The sequence below is a fragment of the Dendrobates tinctorius genome, unplaced genomic scaffold (genome assembly GCF_039654945.1).
Source record: "Dendrobates tinctorius isolate UK_male_01 unplaced genomic scaffold, ASM3965494v1 ptg000158l, whole genome shotgun sequence".
NCBI lineage: Eukaryota > Metazoa > Chordata > Amphibia > Anura > Dendrobatidae > Dendrobates > Dendrobates tinctorius.
The window spans coordinates 32,238,051-32,263,359 of NW_027361825.1; the positions used below are offsets into that span (position 1 = coordinate 32,238,051).

A 25,309-nucleotide genomic window follows, 5' to 3' on the forward strand; every position below is an offset into this window, starting at 1 on the left:
CTCCTTGCTTAGAGAGTAGCAGAGCACCTTTGGTGGTTCCCTGCTTGGAACACGAAACGTGCTAGGAGGCGAGTTGAGTTGAGAATACATAAAAGAGCGGGAAGATTTAGAATTACAGGTCAGTCTGAGAGAGGAAGCCACTCAGAGAGGAGTGAGGAAAGGAGATCCCTGGAAGAGGGATGGAGGAAGGAGGTGCTGCAGCAGACCTAAGTGACCTGGGTCTGCTGGCACGGGAAAGGAAAGAAGGAGAAAGACATTGAACTGAAACCTGATCTTCCATAAGAGAGAGAGAGATTAGAATGGAACGAAGGAGTAAAAGGGAACAGAGAGGATGTGGGTTAGAGGAAGAACCCTCCCTAGAAGTTCTAAGTGCTAGGCCGGGGCCCAGTCCCCGAGGTTGTATGGACACTAATGGTTCTGCAGCAGACACCGGTGGAGTAGTGGGCTGTAAATGCACTACTCCCATCTAAGACTTGGGGGCACAACAGCAACTTGGATAGTGGGCCGGGACTCAGGAGTAGAGAGTCCCCGAAGCAGGCTACAGCTGTCTGCCGTACAAGTAGAGTTCTTGGGAACATCTATCAGGAGGCACTCCAGTGTAACTCAGTACTGGGAGTACTTCACACTTAAAGGCACTATAGAGGAGATGTTCAGAAAGGCACATGTTGGCGGAGTGTTGGAAGGGAGCATTCCATCTTGCCTGGAGGTTGACTGAGTCCCTGACCCAGAGGACACGGCATGGAGGCAGGCACCTGTGTGTAATACAGACTGTGAGTAAAGCTTTGGAACTACAAGCCCTGGTGTCCTCCATTCATTCTTGCGCCAATGCATCCAGCCCTGCTACATCTGGGTACCAGCTTCTACACCGCTTGTGCGTCTCCTCTTCCCCCACATCTACACTGCCCTGGGGCTACAGCTTCACCTGTGGGGAGCTTCACCATCTTGGCTGCAACACACCACCAGCCCCAGAGGATCTGCATGCAGCGTCTGCTTAACATCTCACTTGCCGAACACAACAGGTGGTGTCACGAACTATTCATTCGAATCATTACATTCCCCCCATTACTTGGGCGCCCAGGGCCACGGACCGGGTCCCCACTGCTGTGACACATTCCTCTGATACCGGCCTGGTACCGAGTACCCCACAGCCCTGGGAGGGCGACCCAGTTTGGCAAATTAAATTGCATTTGAAGCGCTGCAAGACCGGCAACAGCGGTTGAGGAATGGCGGAAATGGGCACAAATACTGCACACCATCTCAAGTAGGTACGGCAAGTCAGTGTATGTTTTTATAAATTTCTTTCCACTAGGTTCAGCACGTGAGCCATGCATGGCACGTGTACCAGCTTCCCGAGCTTTAAAGCCGCCACCAGGTTATGCCCATTGTCGCAGACAACCAGACCAGGTTGGAGTTGCAGTGGGGAGAGCCACTGATCATTCTGTTGTTTTAGTCCTTGCCACAGCTCTGCTGCAGTGTGTGGTATTTCACCTAAGCAGATCAGCTTCAGCAGAGCATGTTGCCGCTTTGCCGATGCGCTACTGCACAGCTCCCAACTGTAGTGATGTGGAGGGTAATTCAGTACAGGATGACGAGGCGGAGGAGGAGGAGGAAGAGGGGAGACTGGACGTATATGATGAGGCGGAAACCCTGATTGAGATTGGGCCCGCTATTCGTGGTGTGGGTAGGATATGTGATGGTCCAGTTTGAGACTTTGTCCCACCCTCCACCAGGTTGAGCCAGTGTGCCGTGACAGAGATGTATCGTCCCTGGCCACAAGTACTTGTCCACATGTCTGTAGTAAGGTGGACCTTCCTGGTTACGGCATTGGTGAGAGCACGCTTTAGATTGTTTAAGACGTCCTGGTGTCAAGCGGAGACGGTACACCGGGAAAAATAGTGCCAGCTGGGAACCGAGTATCATGGGGTAACCACAGCCAAAAGATCACAGAAAGACTGTGTCCCCACAAGCCTAAACGGCAACATCTCCACGGCTAGCAACTTGGCAATGTGCGCATTCAGTATTTGTGCTTGTGGGTGCGTGGCTTTTTTATTTATGCCTCCTTTCATACATCTGGGGAACGGACAATTGGATGCTTTCCTGGGACAAACAAGTGGATGAGCTTGTTGTGGCCTGTGTCTGTGCAACCGCAGCTTGTGAGCAAGGGGTATAATGATCACCTGCTTCCTGCCAGCTGATTGGAAAGGACGTATCACAGGCGACATGGCAGTGGTTTAACCCACAGTCGCAGACACTGATTTGGTACCCTGTTGTTCAGCCCACCGACTAGGGTGCTTGGCTGCCATGTGTTTCCGCATACTGGCGGTGCTTTGGTTGCCTTTGCCCTGGCCTCTGCTCAGCTTTGTGTGGCAGATGCTACAGTTGACAACATTTGGTTCAGAAGGACTATCGGAAAAAAATTTCTAGACAGTGGCTGAATGCACCCTTGCCTTGACTTGGGGCACAGCGGGATTGCTCTTGGCAACAGTTGACCCACCTCGCACTCTGCTCAAACCAGTAGCCCTTGGTGCCTTTGTTAATGCTACATATCCACCTTCTTCCTCTGTGCTGCTGTGCTGGCTATGCGTGCCAACAGTCCAGATCGGATCGGTGGTCTCATCATCGACCACCTCGTCGTCCGTGTCATCCTCCTTCCGTGTTGATATTGGTGACTGGCAAAATGGCAACTGTGTGTCATCACCATCAGCCTCCACCTCTTCACCCGGAATATCATGTGGATGAAAGTGGCTTTCTTCTGGCCATGGGGTTTTCAAATATTTGGCCATCATCATCAGCAGACGATACCTCCTTACGTTCCTCTTCAACGTCGCGCATTGAGACGCCAGAGGCAATGAAAGGAAATAGATCAAACAGATCCTCGGAGTGACCAAGGTTGGGGTCAAATGTTTCCTGTGACTCCTGATCAGGTGATGAACTAGGAACAGGTTGAGAATAGGATGACCCATCGTTCTCTGTATGGACAGTAGACTGTTTTGTCATGGACGATTGGGTGCTGCTAGAACATTTCGTTGAGGCCTTATCAGCCATCCAGGACAGTATCTGCTCTTTATAACGCTAGACAGACCTCTCCTAAAAATAGGCAATTGTGCATAACAATCCCAATTAGTGTCCATAGCTAACCTTCTAAAATCAGTGGCATATTCAATAACGAAACATTACCCTGGCGTAAAGACAGTAAGGCAGTCTCAGCAGAGGTGCGGCAGTTAGGTTCATCAAACATTAATGCCATAGCAGCCAAAAAAATCACCCAAGACATTTAGAAGTGGATCACATGACTTGATCATTGGATTCGCCTAGGCGAGTGCTCGTGATTCAATAACATGATGCTGCTTAGCACCTTTGATCGATCGGCATAAAATTTTTCACGATCGCCATTGTATTGGAATTGTGTCAGCTTAGGTGGACTGGCTGCCTGTGGTTGCCCAGGGGGTAAGGCCACTCATTTCATCATCTGAGCACTTAAGTCCTGAAAAGCCTGTCCATAATGGGACTCCATGCTTTTAAATTTGCCTTCCTGAGCGGCCATTTGAGTACTTCTGCAGAGTCTGTCCAAACACCTGCTCATTACGTTCCAAGCCTCCTAACTTGCTCTGCAGACTGTCCACATCCTTTTGCAAAGATCTTATCATGGGAAACAACTGTTCAAATTTAGGCTCAGCAGCCATTATCTCAGCAGATTCCTTATGTGGCTTGTGCATCCTCTAACAATTATAGTGGAACACTCAGGAACCTCTTGGCGTGAGACAAATGAGTCAACTGTACGGTAACAAGTTTGTATTACACAAATAAACACAGGTGCCGCAAGTGAGCAACAGTTCAAGAACGAACAGCAAGCAAGGAGATACTAGAAGTAGTACATATGCAGCACTGCTGCTAGTAAAAGTCTCTTAGGAGAGGCACGCACTAGAGAATGCTGATAATAAGACACAGTTCACAACAGGGCAGGCAGTCTCTGCATAAGAGTCCTGAAAACAGTGAAAGCTATGAGCCTCTTAGGAAAGCCAGAACAGTAAAATATACTTCCACTGCAGACAAACAAAATTAGGTGAAGCAGGCCGAGCTTATGTTTCCTAAGCGGGCAATTTCAGGCAAATGCGGAGAAACACATGCACACAGTTTGTTGCAGATGCAACACTGAGAGCTGGAGAGGTTTGCTAGAAGGACTGAACTGGATCTTCTGTAGAGGAGAAGTCTCTTGCAGCACAGAGCCAGGGATTCAAGCAGAATACACAAGCATGGACTGGAAGGCAAACTTGGGTTATAAGGCAGGGAAGGCGGATCACATGAGCAGAAGCGAGGCAGCAGATGCCATATTGAAAAAGGGCTATAAAGCCCAAAAGATGAACAGGGAATCCAGAGTCCTGACATCTCCATAATTAATATCACGGGGGGCTGAGATGTTTTAATTACATTTTTCTTAATCTTTGCATTTACAGTGCAACGAGTAAATATTTTGAGATTTGCTTATCAGTCTTGACAATGGATTGAACAGAAAGAACTGAGTTCACCTATCTGTCCCAGTTCTGCCATTTGCTTCTCAGTCTTGGCAATGTACTTGGATCCTAGTCAAAGGACTAAGTTCATTTATGTGGCTAATGAGTAACTTGGTATCAACATCCCAAATATTTCGCTCATGAGACATTTCATCTATAAGAAGTTTTGACACACCTAGTGTTACATTTAATTCAAAAAATCTTTGTCAAAATGGATTTCATTGAAGCAACGACTCTGTTTCTAATAGGTTGTGTGATCTTCATTCTTCTCAGCATAACACAATCCACAAAAGCCAAGAGAAAAAGAAAATTGCCTCCAGGACCTACACCATTGCCCATCCTGGGAAATGTTCTTCAACTCAGCACCAAACAAGTATTTAAGTCACTACATAAGGTAAGTCTATATAGTGGCAGACAGACTATGTATCTACAATGAATGGTGAGTTATTCTAGAATCCAAGAATTAGGAAATTAAAGCTGAGTAGATTTAAACATATTTACACAGACAAAAAAAAAACAGGTCTATCAAGTTCAACATTTTTGGATCAATTATGCATCATTAATTGATAGATTAATTATGACCCCCCCAGTACCATTTAGTATAAGAAAAAAATATCTTGCCCTTAAATGCTGATCTAGCATCCAATTTCTTTGGGTATATCATTTTTTGTTTGACTACTTTAAATGTGATTGAAGACCCTTTCTAATAATAATATTTAAATTGCCATTCAACATAAAGAATGCACCCTACTCCTTTGTAAAGTTGTTATAAAGAGTGAATCAATTTTTTTTTTATTGACAACATATTTATCAACAATATACTAGTAATGATGAATGTGCTCAGGCAAATGCAAGAAATGCACCCGACTACTTGGTCTGAACGCCAGGGTCCAGAAACAGTGTCTGCGGGTGACACCACTGCCTCTAACCCTGTTCTATGGTAACGCCCATCCCCTGTCCATGATGAAGGTGAAAATGACTCCCACTCTGCAACTGTTGTTGCACACTTGCAACCATCATCAGCAACCGTCCAAGTCCTTGTCCCAGTGGAGCATTCAGTTGTCCCTACCCCAGTCTTTAGAACACAAACGTAAATACGCAGCCACCCACCCACAGACTACAATACTAAATGGCCACATTTCCAGACTGCTTGCCCTGGAAGTGTTGCCATTTAGGCTTGTGGAGACTAAATATCACCACAGGGGTTGTCCCTTGGCACATGGGACCCAGCCAACCCTATTTCTCCTGGTATGCCGTCCCCGCCTTACACAAACACATGTCCCATAACATCAGCCGCGTACTGACCAATGCTGTGACTGGAAAGGTCCACTTAACCACTGACACTTAGACTGCTACATTGACCATTGACACAGGGTGAACATTGTGGAATCCGGGACCTAGCCGGACCCTGTTACAAAACTCGTGCTACCGACACCGAGCATTGTGGGCCCTGATTCAAACAAGGTTGTCCCACCTTCTGCAGCAGTTCCTGCACCTCATCCTCACCCTCTATCTCACAAATGTCAACATCAATCGCAAGCTGGAAACACAGCAGCACTGCCTTAGCCAAGCGGCAACAAGGTCTGCTGAAACTAATCTGCTTTGGTGACAAACCACACACCGCCGCGGAGATGTTGAAAGGTGTAACAGACCAGACTGATCTGTGGCTCTTGCCCCTGAATCTACAGCCAGGCACTGTCATGTGTGTCTTGTCTTGTGACCTGATGGCAGCTCTGAAGCTTGGCAGCAGCGCACATGTACCATGCCTGGCCCACATGCTCAACTTAGTGGTTCAGTAGTTTCTCAAAACCTACCAAGATCTTCCTAAGCTACATGTGAAAGTATGCCACCTGTGTGTCCATTTCTGCAAGTCAGCAGTAGCTGCCACTGCACTGGCAGTGCTGCAGCCTCTGCACATAAGAGCTGATCAGTGGGCATAGATGTTTGACATCTGTGCAATACTCCAAAACTTTGAGGACTCGACCAAGATGGTGAGCGGCGATGACACCATAATCAGCATCACCATCCCACAATTAAGGAGGAGTCTTTGCAGCCAAAGGAAGTTGAGATGGAGCAAGAAACTAGCCTTGGTGATGCTACACAGCCCATCTTCATCTCCTCTTCTCAATGTGGATTGGGTGATAATGCGGAGGAGGAGGAACAGGTGCTGGTTGCCTGCGCTACAAACGGTAGTACCCACACCACCTTCATCCCATCTGTCCTGTGTGGATGGCCTGAAGACGAAGAGGAGAGGGGGTTGATGAGGAGAATGAGTATGACAAAATAGATAGTTGCCCTCTTGGTGGGGACAGGGAAGTCTTCTGTTGGCTGTCTGTCACACATTTCTGAGTTTGTTGCACTGCCTTTCCCATGACTCCCGTGTTGTTCGCATTTTGGCCAACACTAATTACTTGTTGGTCATCCTTCTCAACCCATGCTACAAAGAGAACTTTTCATCTCTCCTTCCCATGGTGGAGAGGTCTAATAAAATGTTGCAGTACCAGAAGGACCTAGTTGAAGAATTATTAAAAAAATTCCCATCTGACAATGCTGGCAGTAAAGGTCACAATTCCTTGGATAACTAAGAAGTGGAGACTAGGGAGACACACACCAGATGCAGCAAAGACAGGCGAACACTCTCAAAGGTCTGGGACAGTTTTCTCCGACCTTTCAGCACCCGGACCCTGATGTGTGGGGTAGTCTAACAAGGAGGGAAAAGTTTTGGAAGATGCTGAAGGAGTTCATTGAAGTCCCTACCAGCCTCCTGCGTGATTCCTCTATCCTTACAACTATTAGGTATCCAAGCTAGACATGTGGCATTATCTGTTTCTCTATGACTTGTGGGTCGCCCGCCAGGGCCATGGGGTACTCGTTACCGGGCCCGTGGAGTTCTATGGGAGATGTCACAGCGGCAGTGGCCCGGTCCGTGGCCCTGGGCGTCCATGTAAAAGGGGTAGAGTAATGGGGATAAAGCTATTGAGATGATTCGTGACGCCACCTGTGGTTACTGGTCAGTTTGACCAGCGCTGCAGGGTTGCTTATCTGGGACAGATGGTGTGGTGCAGCAATGATGGTGTAGCTCTCCACAGGTAGGGCTGTAGTCCCAGGGCAGTGTAGATGGAGAGATAGTGAGGAGAGCGTAATGGTGCAGTGTTAAGCTCAGAGAAGTAGCAGTGCTGAGTGGGTTGGCGCAGGAATAAGCGGAGGACACCAGGGCATGTAGTTCCAAATCTTTACTCACAGTCTGTTGTGCATACAGGTGCCCGCCTCGGTGCTGTGTCCTCCAGGTCAGGGGCTCAGCCAACCTCCAGGCAAAATGAAGTTCTCCATTCCAACACTTCGCCAACATATGCCTTTCCTGAACGTCTCCTTTCTAGCGCTTGTAATGAAGTACTTGTGGTTGTGTGTTAAACCCAAGTTCCTCCTTTAAGATGTTCCTTTGAACTCTACTTGTACGGCAGACAGCTGTAGCCTGCTTTGGGGACTCCTTGCTACCAAGTCCCGGCTCACTCACGTTGCTGTTGTGCCCCCAAGTCTTGTGTGGGAATAAAGTGGTGACAACTTCTATTCCTCCGGTGTCTGCTGCAGGACCATTAGTATCCATACAACCTCGGGGACCGGACCCCGGCCATGTGCTTAAAGCTTGACGAAGGGTTCCACTCAGACCCTAGTCCTTAGTTCTCTTCTTCTCCTTACGTTCCGCACCAAACTATCTTCCTTTTGGAGAATCAGGCTTTCTATATCTCTTTCCCGTGCCAGCAGCTCCAGGTCACAGGAGACTGCTGCAGCACCTCCTTCCATCCATCCCACTCAGGGGATCTCCTCTCACAGACTGACCTAGTCCTAATCATCTCCCACTCTCTTGTGCAACTAAGCTCCACCCACCTCCCAGCACTCTTTGTGTTCCAAGCAGGGAGCCACCAAAAGTGCTTTGCTACACTACTATGCTGTGTGGGATGCAGGTGTTGGAGTGTGGTCATGTGTCTCCACCTTACCTGAATGGTGGGGTACCACACCTCAGGAGGAAGTGCAGTACCTCTGTGGCGACTGAACCCTCAGGGGCGCCACACTTGTAGGTCCTGGCCTGCCCTACCAATAGCGTTTTGTCAGAGTGGGTTTTTAGTGTCGCTGAGGATATTTTAACCAATAGGAGCATCTACCTGTCAACTGAAAATGCTGACAGGCTGACTTGTATTAAAATGAACATTTGCTAGATTGGGCCAGACTTCTGTACACGACCAGATGACAGCAGTGGAATATAAACTAAAGTCAAGTTTTTTTTGTCAATTTTTCTGGTCTATTCGCATGCACCACTTTCCACCAAAACATTGGTATACACTTCAAGATTTCATCTTTTTTGTGTCATCCTCCTCGTTCACGAACATATAAACAGGGTGATCATGCTACCTTTGCTAGAAACTTTTATGGGTGCTTATGATGCCCGCATTGACAACTTTTAGAGGCCTACCTTGAACATTATTTTATGTATATGTAAACTTCCCATGGATAAATGTTTTTCAACCCATGCACTCAGTGCATGGGCATTGCCAGTCTATTATACCCACACCTTAAGAATGGGAAAAAATGTTTTGTGAGTCCCTCCACTACATCTCTTCAAAGGGGTATAGGAGTGCCTGCTAATTTTTTATATCCCTTGCACATAGTGCATACACTTTACCAGTGTATGAGACCCACTCCTTAGTAATGGGAAAAATGCTTTTCTGTGGACCCACATTCTAGTTGAAGGAAAAATTTTTGAAACCAAAAGAGCCAATGGGTTCTATTATTATATGATCAAGTGCCCTGTTGTAGACTTTCAGGTTGTCATCACATAGGGAATTCTCACACTGCTGTTATGATTGAGTCACCGTAGGAGGCAAAAACAGAAATGCTAGCTAAGTCCAGAAAACCAGAGAGGTTGGCAGCTATCGGATTGCAGACCCCTGATCCTATCACAACAACTAGCAGTAGCCGTGGGGGGTTCCTACGATGCCCTAGACCCCTCGATCACAGCCGGAGAAATAAATAGGCCTAAAGAAAGAAAGAGGAAATCTAAACTGCCCCAGAGCAGACCCCAAAGCAATAGGCAGCCCCGAACATATAATGACGGTGAAGCAAGATGAAAACACCAACACAGACAGAAAGATAGACTGAGCAAAGACGGGGCCCAAACTACCTAGATAGGAAAGGACAGGAAGGCTGCTGTCTGCAATCCGTGAAAAACCCTATGAAAATAAGAGCCAACAGACTGACAGTGAAAAAGGCCCTGAAGACGCTAGGCTTCAAAAAAGCTATGTCAGTACTCAGGAATATTCTGAAGACAGAGCAACCGGCAAAAGGAGATTCAGCTCATCCCAGCAGGGAATGGCAGAATCCAGAAAAGCAAGGAAAACAAAAACAAAACATAAATGCAAACAGGCAAAGCAGAAAACTTAGCTTTAGGGAAGCAGGAATCAGACTAGTGTCCTAGAAGTCCACAAAGAAATCACCCGCAGGGCAGAAGGGCGTCGGCAGCCTTATATCCAGTCAGTGACTCCACTCAGCCAGTCCTCCTCATTAGGCTCAGGTGCCTGATAATCAGGCTCATTACCTTCCTTTACCAGAATAGGGAGTTCACCAGACCTCAGTGACGAAGGGGAAAATGAACTCACAACAGTACCTCCCCCTTGAGGAGGGGTCACCGAAGCCTCAACCACGCCACCAGGGTGATCAGGGTGAGCCCGATGAAAGGCAAGCACCAATCTTTTGACATGAATATCAGAGGCAGAGACCCAGGAATTATCCTCCTGACCAAAACTCTTCCACTTAACCAAATACTGGAGTCTCTGTCTAGCCAGACGGGAGTCCAGTATTTTCTCTACCTCATATTCCATGTTACCTTCAACCAATACAGGGTCTGGAGGTGCCACCCCAGGAACAACTGGTTCAACAAACCTCTTCAACAAGGACTTATGGAACACATTATGGATTTTAAATGTGACAGGAAGAGCCAAACGAAAAGAGACCGGATTAATAATCTCCAAAATCTTGTAAGGTCCAATAAATCTAGGCTTAAACTTAGGAGAAGCCACCTTCATAGCAATATTTTTGGATGATAACCACACCATATCACCAGTCTTAACCCTCCTTCAGGCGCAATAGATCTGGCAGGCACACAGTAATTAGTTTCACTTCTCTCTCCTTGCCCATTTATCAGAAAACCCCACCCCTCCTAGTTATCTCCTGACTCTACAGGCTCTGTGAAACCTGATATCACAGTGACTCAGCAGACCTTCTAGTGAGCAGATATCAACACTTTGGCTTCTCAGGCACATTGCGCCTGATTTCAACACAAATTGAAAGGTTAGTATTTTCTTTTTTTATTCATCACGATTGTGTATTTAGCTTGTTTTATGAAGGATTAATGCTAAGTTAGTGTACATAAGTACTGTTTTCTTAGACAAAAGGAGGGTGGCTTCTAAGGCACATTGCGCCCTAACTAGAGTTGAGCGACTTTTGGTTTTTTAGGGTCGCGTTTCGTTTCGTGAAACCCGACTTTTCCAAAAGTCGGGTCGAGCAAGATCGTCCGATTATAGGGAAAAGTCGGGGTCGTCCCGAAACACGAAACCCAATGTAAGTCAATGGGGAATAAAAGTCGGCAGTGAGAGGAGGACAGGAAACACACCTACAGTGCCCATTTGAATGCCAAAAGCATCAATTCTTCTTACTTAAGCTTGTCAACCTTAATTAACTTCATAATACAAGTTACGCACTGAAAAATGGGGGTTATTTGGCTAGAGTTGTGGGGGGGGAGGGCTGGCTGCAGGTTTTCATGTGCCCTGGGCGAAAGAGCGCCCCTTTAACACATACCACAACTCATCATGCTCCGATACGGCAGAGAAATAGCAGTATAGTACAATGAAAAATACCTCACTTTTTACATCTCATGACGAGGCCCATCTATTTCTCCATACAAAATCATTGGTCCCATATAATGTTTGAAACAGTATATGATGAGCTCCACATAATACTACAGTATATGTTGGTCCCCATGGATGAAGCTCCACTGTCTTATGGGCCCAAATAATGCTCCAAACATAATGGGCCCCATTTCTAATGCTCTAGTGTATAATGGGCCCTGTAAATGCTGCTCCAGTGTCTGATGTCCACCTTTGGAATGTTCCAGTGTATGGTGGGCCCCATCTATCATTCTCCAGAGTATAGTGCTCCCCAAAAATTGCTGTCCCAACATTGAAAACAATCAAATAAGTCTCCTCGCTAGGGAATCCCTGTACTTGTCTGGACAGGTGCTGTAGCTTGCTTAACAGCTCGCCAGCCGTTCTCACGCCCAGTATGGATTGCATGTGATTGCACAAAGGTTAGAAAGGGTACCGTATCCCTGGATAACATGTATGGATAGCGTACACATTCAAAATATATGTCTATACAGCATGAGGCAGGCTCAGACGGTGTTAGGCCCAGTATGGATTGCACGTCATTGCACAAAGGTTAGAAAGGGTACCGTATCCCCGGATAACATGTATGGATAGCGTACACATTCAAAATATATGTCTATACAGCATGAGGCAGGCTCAGGCGGTGTTAGGCCCAGTATGGGTTGCATGTCATTGCACAAAGGTTAGAAGGGGTACCGTATCCCCGGATAACATGTATGGATAGCGTACACATTCAAAATATATGTCTATACAGCATGAGGCAGGCTCAGACGGTGTTAGGCCCTGTATGGATTGCACGTGATTGCACAAAGGTTAGAAAGGGTACCGTATCCCTGGATAACATGTATGGATAGCGTACACATTCAAAATATATGTCTATACAGCATGAGGCAGGCTCAGACGGTGTTAGGCCCAGTATGGATTGCACGTCATTGCACAAAGGTTAGAAAGGGTACCGTATCCCCGGATAACATGTATGGATAGCGTACACATTCAAAATATATGTCTATACAGCATGAGGCAGGCTCAGACGGTGTTAGGCCCAGTATGGATTGCACGTGATTGCACAAAGGTTAGAAAGGGTACCGTATCCCTGGATAACATGTATGGATAGCGTACACATTCAAAATATATGTCTATACAGCATGAGGCAGGCTCAGACGGTGTTAGGCCCAGTATGGATTGCACGTCATTGCACAAAGGTTAGAAAGGGTACCGTATCCCCGGATAACATGTATGGATAGCGTACACATTCAAAATATATGTCTATACAGCATGAGGCAGGCTCAGACGGTGTTAGGCCCAGTATGGATTGCACGTGATTGCACAAAGGTTAGAAAGGGTACCTTATCCCCGGATAATATGTATGGATAGCGTACACATTCAAAATATATGTCTATACAGCATGAGGCAGGCTCAGACGGTGTTAGGCCCAGTATGGATTGCACGTCATTGCACAAAGGTTAGAAAGGGTACCGTATCCCCGGATAACATGTATGGATAGCGTACACATTCAAAATATATGTCTATACAGCATGAGGCAGGCTCAGACGGTGTTAGGCCCAGTATGGATTGCACGTCATTGCACAAAGGTTAGAAGGGGTACCGTATCCCCGGATAACATGTATGGATAGCGTACACATTCAAAATATATGTCTATACAGCATGAGGCAGGCTCAGACGGTGTTAGGCCCAGTATGGATTGCACGTCATTGCACAAAGGTTAGAAAGGGTACTGTATCCCCGGATAACATGTATGGATAGCGTACACATTCAAAATATATGTCTATACAGCATGAGGCAGGCTCAGACGGTGTTAGGCCCAGTATGGATTGCACGTCATTGCACAAAGGTTAGAAGGGGTACCGTATCCCCGGATAACATGTATGGATAGCGTACACATTCAAAATATATGTCTATACAGCATGAGGCAGGCTCAGACGGTGTTAGGCCCAGTATGGATTGCACGTCATTGCACAAAGGTTAGAAGGGGTACCGTATCCCCGGATAACATGTATGGATAGCGTACACATTCAAAATATATGTCTATACAGCATGAGGCAGGCTCAGACGGTGTTAGGCCCAGTATGGATTGCACGTCATTGCACAAAGGTTAGAAGGGGTACCGTATCCCCGGATAACATGTATGGATAGCGTACACATTCAAAATATATGTCTATACAGCATGAGGCAGGCTCAGACGGTGTTAGGCCCAGTATGGATTGCATGTCATTGCACAAAGGTTAGAAAGGGTACCGTATCCCCGGATAACATGTATGGATAGCGTACACATTCAAAATATATGGCTATACAGCATGAGGCAGGCTCAGACGGTGTTAGGCCCAGTATGGACTGCACGTCATTGCACAAAGGTTAGAAAGGGTACCGTATCCCTGGATAACATGTATGGATAGCGTACACATTCAAAATATATGTCTCAGGAGGCAGGCTCAGACGGTGTCAGGCACAGTATGGATTTGACGGCCCAAATTACACAGCGGAGGAGCAGGGAGAGGTAAAGATTGCAAATGCTGGGGCCCTGGCCAAGCAAGGGGGGCCCACTCGTGGGCGTCGGTACTGGCACTGGGCCCCTCATAATACAGCGGTGTGTCTGACGGCGGGTGTGCACCACCACCGTCAGAGACACTTGATTGCACTATGAGGGACCCTGTGCCAGTGCCCGCGCCCAAGAGTCGGCCTACCCACCTGTCCAGGGCAACGGCACTCGCACGGTGTCGTGCGGTAGGTGGTGACCCCGGCCATGGGGGGGGGGAGGCAGCACAGTTAGGGTGTTTTAGAAAGTGGCATATGTTGATGTTGGACATTCAGCTGATGCAAAAGGCGAAATAGGTGAAGTACCAGGAAGAGGTGGACCAAAGCAAGCCATTTTTCTGTCACCCTATGTGTCATCAGGGGAAGGTGGGACAAAATCCTTGGAAACCCATGCGTGGTTCATTTTAATGAAGGTTAGATCATCCACATTTTGGGTTGACAGACGGGTCCTTTTTTCTGTCAGGATTGATCCAGCTGCACTGAAGACTCTTTCCGATAGCACACTTGCAGCTGGGCAAGCGAGCTCCTGTAAGGCATATTGGGCCAATTCAGGCCAGGTGTCCAGTTTAGCGGCCCAATAGTCATAGGGGAATGACCTGTGTGGGAGAACATCGATATGGGAGGAAAAGTAGTTTGTAACCATAGTTGACAACTGCTGTCTCCTGTCACTTTCCATTGATGCAGTATTACCAGTTGTGTGAGCGGTATTTGAAAAATCAGTCCACAACATTGTCATGAAACCCCTGTCTCCAACGCCACTTCTGCTGTGTGCACCACGAACACCTCTGCCAAGCTGCCCCCGGCCCGTACGGCTCGTGTGAGAACCATCACCGCTGCTGTGTGCTGGGAATGCCTCAAGCAACCGATTTACCAGAGTTGCTTGTTTATTAGCCAATATTAGGTCAAGGTTCTCCTGTGGCATGATGTTTTGTAATTTGCCTTTATAGCGTGGATCCAGGATGCTGGCCAACCAGTAGTCGTCATCGTTCATCATTTTGGCAATGCGGGGGTCCCTTTTTAGGATCCACAAGGCATAATCTGACATGTGGGCCAATGCTCCAGGTGTCAATGATGTGCTGGGTGGAAGAGCACTTTCTGGCAAATCCACATCCCTCCAGTCATGCACAAACCCTGTACCAGACCTTGGCACGCCAACATTTTCACTTGCCCCACGAGATGCATCCTCCTCCCCTAAGTAATCATCCCCATCATCCTCCTCCTCCTCCTCCTCTTCTTCCTCCACCTCGTCCAGGAGAGGTCCCTGAGCAGACAATGGCTGAATGTCATCAAGGATTCCCTCCTCCTCTTCCTCCTCATCAACATTGGCTGCAGACGCCTGCTCCTTAAGGTGCGTCAAAGTTTGCATGAGCAGACGCATAAGTCGGATGCTCATGCTTAGGATGGCGTCGTCTGCGCTTACCAGCCGTGTGCATTCCTCAAAACACTGAAGGACTTTACAAAGGTCTTTCAGCTTCGACCACTGCACGCCTGTCAACTCCATGTCTGCTCTCAAAGTGCCTGGCCGTGTATCCTCCCACAAATGCATTATGGCCTGCCTCTGCTCGCACAGCCGCTCCACCATGTGCAGGGTGGAGTTCCACCTTGTTGCAATGTCGATAATGAGGCGGTGGTTGGGAAGGTGGAGCAATCGCTGCAGCTTCTGCATACGAACGGAGTGTACAGGCGACCGGCGGATGTGCGCGCACAGCCTTCGCACCTTCTAGAGCAGGGCTGTTAACTCCAGATAATTTTTGAGGAAGCACTGCACCACCAGGTTCAAGGTGTGAGCCAAGCAAGGTATGTAGCTGAGTTTTGAAAGGGCTATGGCTGCCACAAAATTACGGCCGTTATCACTAACTACCTTGCCTGCCTCAAGATGTACACTGCCCAGCCATGACTCAGTTTGTCGCTTCAAGTACTCAGCCAGCACCTCGGCGGTGTGTCTGTCGCCCAAACACATCATCTGCAACACAGCCTGCTGACGCTTTCCACTAGCTGCTCGATAGGGGGACACATCGTGTGCAACAGTGGCAGCTGCAGATGGAGTGCTCGTACGACTGCGCTCTGTGGACGAGCTTTCGCTTCTGGAGGAGGAGGAGGAGGAGGAGGAGGGTCGAACGCCTACAGCCAACTGTTTCCTATACCGTGGGCTAGGCAGCACTGTCCCACCACCGCTGTCCCCTGTGGACCCTGCATCCACCACATTAACCCAGTGCGCAGTGATGGACACGTAACGGCCCTGGCCATGCCGACTGGACCATGCATCAGTTGTGAGGTGCACCTTTCCGCTCACTGACTGCTTGAGTGCATGGACAATGCGGTCTTTCACATGATGGTGGAGGGCTGGGATGGCTTTGCGAGAGAAGAAGTGGCAACTGGGTAGGTCATAGCGTGGTACTGCATAGGCCATGAGTTCGCGGAAAGCTGTGCTTTCCACCAACCGAAAGGGCATCATCTCAAACGAGATTAGTTTGGCAATGTGGGCGTTCAAACCCAGTGTACGCGGATGAGAGACTGAGTACTTTCTTGACCTACTCATAGTGTCTGGGATGGTGAGCTGGACTTGAGAGCTGCATATGGTGGAAGTAGCGGTGGACAGGGCGGACTGAGAGAGGGTTGATGATGGTGATGGAGTTGGTGTTCTCTCTGATGGCCTAGAATCAGTCTTTCGTTGATATAACAGTGGGATTCCCTGACTGCTGTGGCCTTGCAACGACACCTCAACATTTGCTGCTGTGCTAACCGGTGGGCTTACAGTGGGGGAAACAATGTAGCGTTGCTGACTAACTTCGTTGTGATCAGTTGCACATGTGGCACTTGAGGTTTGGTGTTGTGTCCACGCTTGCAAGTGCATGCTGGTTAAATGTCTAAGCATGCAACTGGTATTCAAATTTTTCAGATTTTTCCCTCGGCTAAAGGTCTTTGCGCACTTCTTACAGATAACATTGGCCTGATAATGAGGATTTTGTTCAAAAAAGTGCCACACTGCACTCTTCCTACTTTGGCAGACATTTTGCGGCCTAGCACGCTGTGATCTTTTGACCCTCTGGACAAGCTGTCCAGCAACTCTTTTGATGTTTGGAACCTGTCTTTGGAGTGCTCCGGGCCTGCCAGATAACAGCTGTTGCGATGTCGATGTCTGCTGTGGATGCTCCTCATCTGAGCTATTGGAAGCAGCACCCTCTTCCCCCAATGGATGCCAATCTGGGTCAACAACTGGGTCATCCATCACCTCCTCTTCTATGTCATGTGCACCTTTCTCTGTGTCACCATGTATGGTGGTATAGTGTGCGGGAAGGGGCACCTGAGTCTCATCAGGGTCAAAATCTGGCTCTGTACACTGCGAGGACAATGTAGTGCTCTGAGTGAATGTACCAGCAGAATCATCCATCAGCGGCTGTGCATCAGTGCACTCCATGTCAGATTCATCTTGGCCTGGGTAATTCACCATTTGACTTGATAATCCAGGCATGGTATGTGAAAACAGCTCCATGGAGTAATCAGTAGTATGGCCTGCGTCATCCTTCAATCTTGGTTGGGGTGAAGGACACAAGGAAAGGTGTGGTTCATGAACATGAGCCTCCAATGACGACTCAGTGCTTTTACTTTTTACAACTGAAGAAGAGGAGGCGATAGAGCTGGAGGCTGAGTCAGCAATGTAAGACAAAACTTTTTCCTGATGCTCTGCCTTTAAAAGCGGTTTGCCAACTCCTAGAAAACTAAGCGTTCGAGGCCTTATGTAGCCAGACGATGACGCAGGGTCAGCACCTCCTGCATTCGGTCCTATTTTGCTCTTGCCACTACCATCAGATCCACCACCAACTCCATCATTACCAGCTGCCAACCCCCGCCCAATTCCACGGCCTCTTCCACCAGCCTTCCTCATTTTTGGTAGAAATGTAGACAAAATCCAACAAACTATATAGTAATGTAAAACAAGGTACAAGGTGTCTATAGGACAGGGGAGTTTTAGAATTTCTGCACACACTTGTGGACAGTGGACACTTGTGGATTGTGTGAGGCCCACTGATATCTGAGCGCTATGTGACACGCTCGATGGCACAGCTGCCTGTGACCAAAGTGACGAGAGGATAATGGAGATTTTGAATCTCTGCGTACACTTTTGGACACTGGACACTTGTGGATTGTGTGCGGCCCACTGATATCTGAGCGCTATGTGACACGCTCGATGGCACAGCTGCCTGTGACCAAAGTGACGAGAGGATAATGGAGATTTTGAATCTCTGCGTACACTTTTGGACACTGGACACTTGTGGATTGTGTGCGGCCCACTGATATCTGAGCGCTATGTGACACGCTCGATGGCACAGCTGCCTGTGACCAAAGTGACGAGAGGATAATGGAGATTTTGAATCTCTGCGTACACTTGTGGACAGTGGACACTTGTGGATTGTGTGAGGCCCACTGATATCTGAGCGCTATGTGACACGCTCGATGGCACAGCTGCCTGTGACCAAAGTGACGAGAGGATAATGGAGATTTTGAATCTCTGCGTACACTTGTGGACAGTGGACACTTGTGGATTGTGTGAGGCCCACTGATATCTGAGCGCTATGTGACACGCTCGATGGCACAGCTGCCTGTGACCAAAGTGACGAGAGGATAATGGAGATTTTGAATCTCTGCGTACACTTTTGGACAGTGGACACTTGTGGATTGTGTGCGGCCCACTGATATCTGAGTGCTATGTGACACGCTCGATGGCACAGCTGCCTGTGACCAAAGTGACGAGAGGATAATGGAGATTTTGAATCTCTGCGTACACTTTTGGACACTGGACACTTGTGGATTGTGTGCGGCCCACTGATATCTGAGCGCTATGTGACACGCTCGATGGCACAGCTGCCTGTGACCAAAGTGACGAGAGGATAATGGAGATTTTGAATCTCTGCGTACACTTTTGGACACTGGACACTTGTGGATTGTGTGCGGCCCACTGATATCTGAGCGCTATGTGACACGCTCGATGGCACAGCTGCCTGTGACCAAAGTGACGAGAGGATAAGGGAGATTGGATTGCTTTTAAAAAAGCAGTTTGCGGAGCAGTGGGTAAACAGCAATGCCAGCGTGTCAGGAAGCCTTAAAAGGCAGCCCAACAACCAACACCACTGATACACCACAATATAGCCTCCCCTTGCACTGCACACACAGTGACTTGTGTGTTGTGCAGGCCAAATCGCTAGCAGCAGAAGCAGTTTTTTTGTCTTCTTCCCTGCCTAACGCTCTCCCTACAGAATCAGCAGCAACCTCTCCCTATACTAAGATCGGCAGAAGTAAGATGGCGGTCGGCGTGCACGCCCTTTTATACCCCCTGTGACGCCCACCAAAGCAAGCCAATCACTTGCATGCCCTTCTGAAAGATGGTGGTGACCCGTGCCTAGGTCATCACGTTGCCCACAGTGTCCGTGGATCCTGATTGGCTGAAAAAGAGCGCAAAACAAACTTTTGAAACGCGACTTTGGCGCGTAAGTCGCCGACCTCGTGGCCGACCTCATCCTAGGGTCGGGTTTCGTTTCATGAAACCCGACTTTGCCAAAAGTCGGCGACTTTTGAATTTTTTCGACCCGTTTCGCTCAACTCTAGCCCTAACACATACTCTTTCTCTCTTGCTTCAGATTTTCTGCTGCAATGGCCAGAAAACAGTATGATTCATCTAAACCCCTTCATTTAGAAGAAATGAAGATTTTTTTGTTAGAAGATGATGAGGAAGAACCAGCAGTAACTGAGGATTTAGAGGAATCTAGTGACATTTCATCTGAAGATGAGGTAGCAGAATGTAACACTGATTCTGGAACAGAGCAGGATGGTGATGACACTGATACAGAGGAAACAGACACAGATCTAGCTTATTATTTGGGCAAAGATAAAAATACAAAGTGGAACAAAAAGGCACCCAAGAACAAACAGCGCAGAGAATCCCACAATATTATTACACACCTTCCTGGAGTTATTGGAAGTGCTAGAAAAGCTAAAACTGCAGTGGAATGTTGGAGTAATCTAATTACAGATAGCATGTTGGAAACTATTGTTCGGTTCACTAACCAGTATATTGACACAATCAAAGAGCAATTCTCCAGAGAGAGGGACATCAAAAACACTGATGTGATTGAACTCAAGGCATTTATTGGCTGGTGCTTTCAGAGCAAATAGGCAAAGTTTGGAGGAGCTGTGGGGGACAGACGGTGATGGCATCGAAAAATTCAGCCTTGTGATGAATCTGAAACGATTCAAAGTCCTGATCCGTTGCCTCCGTTTCGATGATCGAAGTACCCGGACAGAACGAAAAGGTTATGACCGGCTTGCACCAATTCGGGACATATTTCAACAATTTATTATGAATTGTCAAAAAAGCTATTGCCCGGGACAAAACCTCACTATTGATGAGATGCTTCCAGGTTTCCGTGGAAGATGTGGTTTTCGGCAATATATACCATCAAAGCCAAACAAATATGGAATTAAAATTTTTGCCATGGTTGATGCAAGGATGATGTACACTATGAACATGGAAGTTTATTGTGGAAGACAGCCACCAGGTCCTTTCAATGTGAGCAACAAGCCTAGTGATGTGGTAAAGAGAATTGCTGAGCCAATGTTTGGATCTGGTCGAAATATCACTGCTGACAACTGGTTTACTGACTTTGATCTGATTGATTTTTTAAAAACGAAAAAGCTGTCATATGTGGGAACTGTTAGAAAAAACAAAAGGCAGTTGCCGCCAGATTTTCTATATACAAAAGGCAAACAACAGTATAGCACTATGTTTGGGTTCAGTAATGGAAAGATTTTAGTTTCTTACATCCCACGCGAGAGGAAAAATGTGATTTTGGTCTCTTCATTACATAATGATTACACCATTGATCCAGAGTCTGGGGAGCTAAGGAAACCAGAAATCATAACTTTTTATAATTTGACGAAAAGCGGCGTTGACACTGCTGACCAAATGTGTGGCAATTTCAATGTAAGTCGAAATACCAAACGCTGGCCGATGGTAATCTTCTTTACAATGCTGAATGTGGGTGGCATCAACTCACAAGTAATTTACCTCGGTAATGAACTTAAACAAATGCGCAGAAGAATGTACCTAAAACAATTGGCTAATGAACTGGTGAGTGGAGAGCTAAGCCTAAGAAGTACAAAGACGGTTGGAATGCCCCTTGCCCTGCAACACCGGTTGAAGAGATATCGTCCCATGGACGTTCCAGAACAAACACCGACTCTACCACCTTCTAAAAGACGCAGTTGTACTACCTGCTCATTTGTATCTGGTTTCAGAAGGCTTTCTAAATATGACTGCAAAATATGTAAAGGATCAATCTGCCTTTCCCATGCAACTTTCGTCTGCCAGCCTTGCTTTTCTAAGTGTACCTGTGCTGCTTCTGCTGCAATTGAAACCACTGAAGATAAGTAGAAAATAATTAAGTAACATCTAAGTGCAATATCCTTTAAGTTTTTTTCCATAATTTTATATTTAAGCAATAGTTAAGTAAAGATAACTGGAGCCTATTTGGCGGTAATACCGAAAAGTGTTTCTTTTAGTTTTAATAAGTTTATGGTTAATAAATGTTTTTTTTTGCATCTGATTTGGTGTAATCTCTTTTAATACATTCCTATGAAGGTCACTGACTACCTCTATAGTCCTGAAATTGAAATATGTAGCTACTATAGGTGGTTTTCTGACCTGTGCTTGTCAGGCACATTGCGCATGAACTGAGGAGAATCTATATTGCACCTGACGGAGGGTTAAACTGGGGACCAATGGTCCTATGTCGATTGGAAAACCGCTGGGCTTTTTCCTGGGAGAGAGATAACTTATCCAGCACTTGGTCCCAGATCTGGTGCATTCTCTCCACCACAGTGTCAACACCTGGGCAGGCAGAAGGCTCCACCTGCCCTGAAGAAAATCGAGGATGAAACCCAAAGTTACAAACAAAAGGTGACATCAAAGTGGCAGAACTAGCTCTATTATTTAAAGCAAATTCGGCCAAGGGCAAAAATGAAACCCAATCATCCTGATCAGCGGAAATAAAACATCTCAAATACGACTCCAAGGTCTGGTTTGTTCTCTCTGTCTGCCCATTGGTCTGAGGGTGAAAAGCAGAGGAGAAGGACAACTGAATTCCCAGCTTGGAACAGAAAGTCCTCCAAAATCTAGACACAAACTGAACTCCTCTGTCAGATACAATGTTTTCAGGAATCCCGTGCAAGCGAACCACCTGTTGCAAAAACAGGGGCACCAACTCAGAGGAAGATGGCAACTTAGGGAGTGGTACAAGATGAACCATCTTAGAGAACCTATCACAAATCACCCAAATAACAGTCATTCTTTGAGAGACCGGCATATCAGAGATGAAATCCATTGAAATATGGGTCCATGGCCTCCTGGGGACCGGCAAAGGCATCAACAACCCACTAGAGCGAGAACAAGATTTAGACCGGGAGCAAGTCCCACAGGACTGCACAAAATTCCTGACATCATGAGACAAGGTGGGCCACCAAAAAGAGCGACTCACCAGATCTCTAGTACCAAAAATACCTGGATGACCAGCCAATGCAGAGCAATGAACTTCAGACATCACTCTCTACTTCCACTGGTCAGGAACATACAACTTTCCACTGGGACAACGCTCAGGTTTGTCCTCCTGGAACTCTTGCAGAGCAAGTCTCAAATCGGGCGAGATGGCAGAAAGAACTACCCCTTCGCCTAAGATGGCAGCAGGCTTGGTCACCACAGGAGAATCAGCAAAGAAACTACTAGAGAGGGCGTCTGCCTTGACATTCTTAGTTCCAGGAAGAAAAGAGACCACAAAATCAAAACGTGTAAAAAACAAGGCCCACCTAGCCTGTCTAGGGTTCAAGCGTTTAGCCGACTCTAGGTAAATCAAATTCTTGTGGTCAGTGAGGACCACAACTTGATGTTTAGCTCCCTCCAACCAATGTCTCCACTCCTCAAATGCCCATTTCATGGCCAACAGTTCCCGATTCCCCACATCATAGTTACGTTCAGATGGAGAGAACTTTCGGGAAAAGAAAGCACAGGGATTCATTTTAGATGTTACAGGATCCTTTTGTGACAAAACAGCTCCTGCACCAATCTCAGAAGCATCCACCTCTACCTGAAACGGGAGTGAGACATCAGGTTGCCGCAAAACCGGGGCGGAGGTAAATCTTCGCTTCAGCTCCTGAAAGGAAGCAACAGCCTCCGGAGACCAATTCAACACATCAGCACCCTTCTTAGTCAAAATCCAAGTCCATTAGGTTTAACGCTGCTCCCGAATCCACAAAAGCCTTGGCGGAAAATGTGGACAGGGAGCAGATCAGAGTAATTGTCAGAAGAAACTTAGGTTGAAAACCACCAACAGAAAACGTGTGTGCAAAGCGTTTCTCTCGTTTAGGACAAACAGAAATAATATGCGAGGCATCTCCACAGAAAAAACACAGCTTATTACGCCTTCTGAACTCCTGACGTTGCGCCTTAGACAAAACTCTATCACATTGCATAGGTTCAGACGTCTGTTCAACCGGTGGCAACACCTCTCGTGCAATCCTGCTTTCACGTAAACGCCGATCAACCTGAATGGCTAATGACATAGAATCGTCCAGACCAGAGGGAACAGGAAATCCCACCATAGTATCTTTTACGGCTTCTGACAAACCCTTCCGAAAGAGAGCAGCCAAGGCATTATCATTCCAGGTAGTAAGGACCGCCCACTTTCGGAACTTCTGACAGTACAACTCTGCTGAATCTCGACCCTGGTTTAATGCCAACAGGGTCTTTTCAGCCTGATCAATAGCATTAGGTTGGTCATACAACAACCCCAAAGCTTGAAAGAATGCGTTCACATTAGTCAGAATAGGATCATCTGGTTTCAAAGAAAACGCGCAATCCTGGGGATCGCCACGCAGCAAAGAGATGACAACTTTAACCTGCTGCGCGGAGCTCCCTGACGAGTTAGGCTTCAAAGCAAAAAATAATTTACAATTATTTTTGAAACTCAAAAATTTAGATCGATCCCCAAAAAATACATCAGGTGTAGGGATCTTTGGTTCAACAGCATGCGAACGAGCAAGGTAGGCGGAAATTCCCCGCACTTCCGCAGTGAGCTGCTCCACACGATCAGACAATTGCTTTATCTCCATTGAGAGAAAAAAAAAATTCCCCCTACGGCCTCAGAGATATAGAGGAAAGAATATACACACACCTTTTTTTTTTTTTTTTAAACACAATTCTTTCCTGCTATTGAGTACCCTAGGATCTGCGGTATGGCGGGTGATTCTGTTATGATTGAGTCACCATAGGAGGCAAAAACAGAAATGCTAGCTAAGTCCAGAAAACCAGAGAGGTTGGCAGCTATCGGATTGCAGACCCCTGATCCTATCACAACAACTAGCAGTAGCCGTGGGGGGTTCCTACGATTCCCTAGACCCCTCGATCACAGCCGGAGAAATAAATAGGCCTAAAGAAAGAAAGGGGAAATCTAAACTGCCCCAGAGCAGACTCCAAAGCAATAGGCAGCCCCCAACATATAATGACGGTGAAGCAAGATGAAAACACCAACACAGACAGAAAGATAGACTGAGCAAAGACGGGGCTTAAACTACCTAGATAGGAAAGGACAGGTAGGCTGCTGTCTGCAATCCGTGAAAAACCCTATGAAAATAAGAGCCAACAGACTGACAGTGAAAAAGGCCCTGAAGACGCTAGGCTTCAAAAAAGCTATGTCAGTACTCAGGAATATTCTGAAGACAGAGCAACCGGCAAAAGGAGATTCAGCTCTTCCCAGCAGGGAATGGCAGAATCCAGAAAAGCAAGGAAAACAAAAACAAAACATAAATGCAAACAGGCAAAGCAGAAAACTTAGCTTTAGGGAAGCAGGAATCAGACTGGTGTCCTAGAAGTCCACAGAGAAATCACCCGCAGGGCAGAAGGGCGTCGGCAGCCTTATATCCAGTCAGTGACTGCACTCAGCCAGTCCTCCTCATTAGGCTCAGGTGCCTGATAATCAGGCTCATTACCTTCCTTTACCAGAATAGGGAGTTCACCAGACCTCAGTGACGAAGGGGAAAATGAACTCACAACACACTGCATCCAGAATTTTCACAGCCGGGAAAGGGGAGTTTGTACAGTAAGTACACAAGATCCTGGTAACCTCCATATCAAGCTGAGTAGATGCAAAAGGCTATACTCCCCAGCAAGGTTGATAAAATAACACTCCTTGATGCTGCTACATTAAACTAATTAATTTTTTCACTGATAATTCAAATAGATTCTATTCTGTTATAATAATACTG

At 47.0% G+C, this 25,309-nt stretch overlaps 1 protein-coding gene across 1 annotated transcript in view; it reads left to right on the top strand.

The window, feature by feature from the left end:
* Positions 1-4,637: 4,637 nt before the first annotated feature.
* LOC141052045 (cytochrome P450 2A3-like) overlaps positions 4,638-25,309 on the top strand; it is a 109,757-nt gene continuing 89,085 nt past the window's right edge. Inside the window, exon 1 of the mRNA XM_073549224.1 lies at positions 4,638-4,905. Within this exon, the coding sequence (XP_073405325.1) occupies positions 4,723-4,905 (183 nt within the window). The 5' untranslated portion in view covers positions 4,638-4,722. The remainder of the gene's footprint in view (positions 4,906-25,309) is intronic.